The 4,420-nt window shown below is 39.3% G+C and overlaps 1 protein-coding gene across 1 annotated transcript; it reads left to right on the forward strand.

Moving 5' to 3' along the window:
* Positions 1-1,838: 1,838 nt before the first annotated feature.
* LOC120590136 (hemoglobin subunit epsilon-2) lies at positions 1,839-3,174 on the forward strand. Its single transcript, XM_039847770.1, has 3 exons — positions 1,839-2,072; positions 2,194-2,416; positions 3,046-3,174. Exons 1-3 carry the CDS (start codon positions 1,981-1,983, stop codon positions 3,172-3,174), a joined length of 444 nt encoding a protein of 147 aa, XP_039703704.1. The 5' UTR covers positions 1,839-1,980.
* Positions 3,175-4,420: the final 1,246 nt, after the last annotated feature.

Raw genomic sequence — 4,420 nt, forward strand, 5'->3', positions numbered from 1 at the left:
TTTGTTACAAGCCCTTGTGAGGATAGATTAAGGATGAAAGGGGATGGAGACCAGAGCAGGCAGTAAATTTTTTCAAAGTCAACTCCAAAGAATTGATCTTATGGTTTGAGTAGTGAGAGCTGCCTATATTAAAGTGATTGCATGCCATCAGGAGAGGCAGTGCCCAAGTGTGCAACTGGCTACAGCATTACAAGAAAGAGAGATCATTATAAACTGCTCAAAGAGATGGGGCTTTATGTGGAGGAAATGACACAGAAGAGTCTCAGAAGCCACTTGAGAGCATCAGATCAGCACTGTGAGATCAACAACAACAAAAAAGAAATTGTATGGAGTAGTTAGGAAGGACAGCTCTCAGGAGATTTTGTATGACTAGAAATTAATACCTGTTTACATGCAAGAGTGTAATGAGATGGACAGGAAAGTTAGGAAGATGAGCCTGGCTGTGGGTGCTGAGTAGATTAGAGACCATGTTAATGTCAGGTTTACCAATCTCTAATTTCACATGCCTTAGAACAAAATATCCACTCCACTCTCCTGTACCCAAATAAGGTTGGCATTCATCTCTTCAACTTTGCTTCCTCCCACTCTTCCCTTAATATTTTTACTCTACCCTCTTGTCACATTAGAAATGTGTCCTGTCAAAAACTGCAGTGAATTAAAGATAAAGTTATGTAAAGTAGAGTAGCATCCCAGGTATGACTCTATCATGGTAAACTAGCTTTTGGCACCTTAACAATTCTTTTCCACATTACATTTAAGTCATGTGCAAGCTGAATAGATAAAAGTCTATTACTATATAAGATAGACAGCATTTCATTTGTAAAAATAAAACTCAGTTCTAATATATTGGGCTAAACTCTTTAAATTTTAGACCACCTCTGTAAATACACATGGAGATTATAAAAACTGTATGACTTTATTTGTAAGATTGATCTCAGGGAGAAAGAATTCTAGAACTCAAAATGTGGGAGCAATAACCTCTGAGAGAGAAATAAAAAAAGTGTGTCCTCTCCCACTTGAAATGTGTCCTGTCTAGTCCTATAAATTCTTGTTTGAGATGCATAAGACAAAAATACCTTTGATCACGATAGCAGTAGTGTGTGGCATACTGTCAGTGAAGATTGCCTCTGCCAAATTAGATATGAGGAAAAGTTAAACACAGCAAGCAACATAGCTAGAGACAAGTCCCTTAATCCATAGCCATTTCCATGGAGTCTTCTAATACTTCTTTCATGGAACACAGGAACACTTATTTTTCCTAACACTCAATTGTGTATTCTCTGACACAAGTGAGTAGATACATGATATTGGCCAGAGACATTTGTCCATACAATTAGAGTGAAAAAATTTTGTTCAGACAAGTGTATATATTATTAATACAACTCACCAACAGTGGAGTGATGCTCGATTCTTCTCTAAATTACTCAATTCTTATCTGTTCTGTTTCCAAACTGATGCTGGATTGAGGTCTTCTTCCTGTTTACAAGAACTATGAAAGTATGAACCCTATCTAAGCTTTAGAAAAATTGGTAACCAAGTCAAACTGTGGCTTCTTCCATACCCTAGGTAAACAATAGAATAATGTCTTGTAAGCATCTGACATAATACCCAACAGATTTCTAATTCTTACCCTTCCTGATTCTATTTGTGTCTCATGGTCAGCCTATAGGTCACCAGGGATAGTGGTGGTGGGGAGCTTGAGATATGAATTGCAAAGTACATAGGAGGGGAGAGAACAGCAGAATCCCCCTGATAGAGCTGCCTAACACTATCAGCAACACAAATGTCCATCTTGCTGACCGTTTCCTTGTCCAAACCCCACCCCTGGTGGTGACAAAACACCATTGACCAATAGTCTTATTTCATTGGAAGAAGCAGGGGTCTGGGGGCCAAAAATGAGGAATAAAAGGCCACATAGAGAAGCAGTAGCACAGACTAGCTTCTGGCTCATCCGTGATCACCAGAAAGCTCCCAGACGCCATGGTGAATTTTACTGCTGAAGAGAAGGCTGCTATTGCTAGCCTGTGGGCCAAGGTGAATGTGGAGGTAGCCGGAGGAGAGATCCTGGGAAGGTAGGCATTGGTGGCTAGGGAAGGGGTCAGAAAGGCAGAAAGTGTTCCTGAAAGAGTGATTGGTTTGATTTCTTACATACTCTGACTTCTCATCTGGTCTGTGACTATGTTCATCCCATAGGCTGCTGGTTGTCTACCCATGGACCCAGAGGTTCTTTGACAATTTTGGCAACTTATCTTCTGAAACTGCAATAATGGGCAACCCCAAGGTCAAGGGTCATGGCAAGAAGGTGCTGACTTCCTTTGGAAATGCTATTAAGCATATGGATGACCTCAAGGGCACTTTTTCTCACCTAAGTGAGCTGCACTGTGACAGGCTGCATGTGGATCCTGAGAACTTCAAAGTGAGTTCTGGGCATGCTTGTGTTTTCTGCTTTCAATCTAGATATTTGTGTCATCTATATGTTAAGAAACATTGGCACTGAAGCCTTATTCTATAGAGATATTTTTGGGAAGTAATACTTCAGGACATAGCTAGATTTTGGCAGTTAGGTTGTTTCAAACATCATAGGTAAAACCAAGTAGAGTAATAGCTATGACTAGTGGAGACAACTGGCCATTTGATATTACTGAAACAATACATGTTGTGAAGAGCACTGGCCAAAATTGAGTTAAATGTTTTTGGCCAGACAATACAAATTTAGCCATGGATTCTTTTGGTTCATACTTTCATAGTTCTTGTAAACAGGAAAAAGACCTCAATCCAGCATCAGTTTGGAAACAGAACAGATAAGAATTGAGTAATTTAGAGAAGAATCGAGCGTCACTCCATTGTTGGTGAGTTGTATTAATAATATATACACTTGTCTGAACAAAATTTTTTCACTCTAATTGAAAAGAATCCATGGCTAAATTTGAAAGGTGCTTAGACTTATCAGGGCGGAAACTAGAGTTGTATCTATTGTTGCAAAGCCAGCCTGAGGACTTCTCTTTACTATGTACTATTTTCTTTTTGTCCCCACTCTCTCCCCAGCTCCTTGGCAACATGATATTGATTGCCTTGGCAACCCAGTTCAGCAGAGAGTTTACCCCACAGATGCAGGCTGCATGGCAGAAGCTGACAGCTGCTGTGGCTAATGCTCTGGCCTACAAGTACCATTGAGTTGCCTGTCGGACTCTGTTGGTGCCTACCAGAGGGGGCCCTGTGTTCGGAGAGTTCATCTCCTGGGGACTAAAGGGCAATGCCCTGCCTCTAGAATTAACCCCTATATGCTAAAAATGAAATAAAAATTATAAACAATGTCTTTGCCTTTTCTATCTCTCTTAACCTTTTTATGTTGATTCAGCTTTAAAAAGAAAAAAAAAAGCACTCCTACAGGAATGGAAGTTTTGGAGAGATTGGGAGTTCGGAGAGGATAGAAAAGAGACTCTTCTGAGATTCTACAAATACGAGTATCTTCAATGGGGTAGTTACTCCTAGAAAGAGAAAGTAGATTCCTGAGTTGGGCAATGACTTTAGAAAAAGGAGGCAATAGAGATACTCTTCAGACATGCAATAAGATGGTTGATCGTGAGTGGAGGCATGTTAGGATTCACAGTGTGGATATTATATATGCTCTTATTTGTATAAACTCAGGATAGAGATCTTGGGGGCCTATAGTTTACTTCTGTTAAAAATACGAAACATATTTCTATCAGCTATAATACAGTGAATTTGGGGCTAAAACTTTCCCTAGTGTCTTCAATAGTATTTTTGCAGGAACCATCACTAAGGCATATGAAGTGACTGCCTTGCTTTTAATCTGTTTCATCTGCTAGTTCTGTGACATGAAACATACTTCTAATTCCATTAAGCCTTTGTTAGAAAGGAAAGTTCATTTATATGGAAAAATGACAAATCTTGGAACCAGAAACAGAAGAGAAATTGGCCCTTTAAAAGCAGTGAGTGGTATAAAATTAGAGAAGCTGCTAGAGAGACCAAAGAAAAGCAGGAAAAGATGCTATCGTTAGAAGCAAAAAGAACCAGTGAAGTTTCTTGAATGTGACGGGGACATAATAAATAGGAAATTTTAGGAAAAATGATCCATGTGTTGGTATAGAACTAAAAAGACAGGGTCTAACTTGGGTATAGCTAGAGGAGTTTGGCGAGAATATAGTGAAATGGTGGGGAAAGAACTAACTTTGATAGGAGCAATGAAACTAAAAAAAAAAAACAATTAAGAGGCCGTTGTGGCAAATATTCTGAAGGACTTGGTACATAGTAAAATAGAGAATGGAGATCACAGATGATAGCCAGTTTTCCTGTCTGGTGAATGAAAAGAAGGAAATCTATAGAGAGAACAGAAAATACCTACAAGTCTCTTGTTTAGAGCTGGCAATGACCACGGCCACTTTCGTAGCAATCACTT

Source organism: Pteropus medius, unplaced genomic scaffold, assembly GCF_902729225.1.
Source record: "Pteropus medius unplaced genomic scaffold, Ma_sr-lr_union100, whole genome shotgun sequence".
Taxonomy (NCBI): Eukaryota; Metazoa; Chordata; class Mammalia; order Chiroptera; family Pteropodidae; genus Pteropus; species Pteropus medius.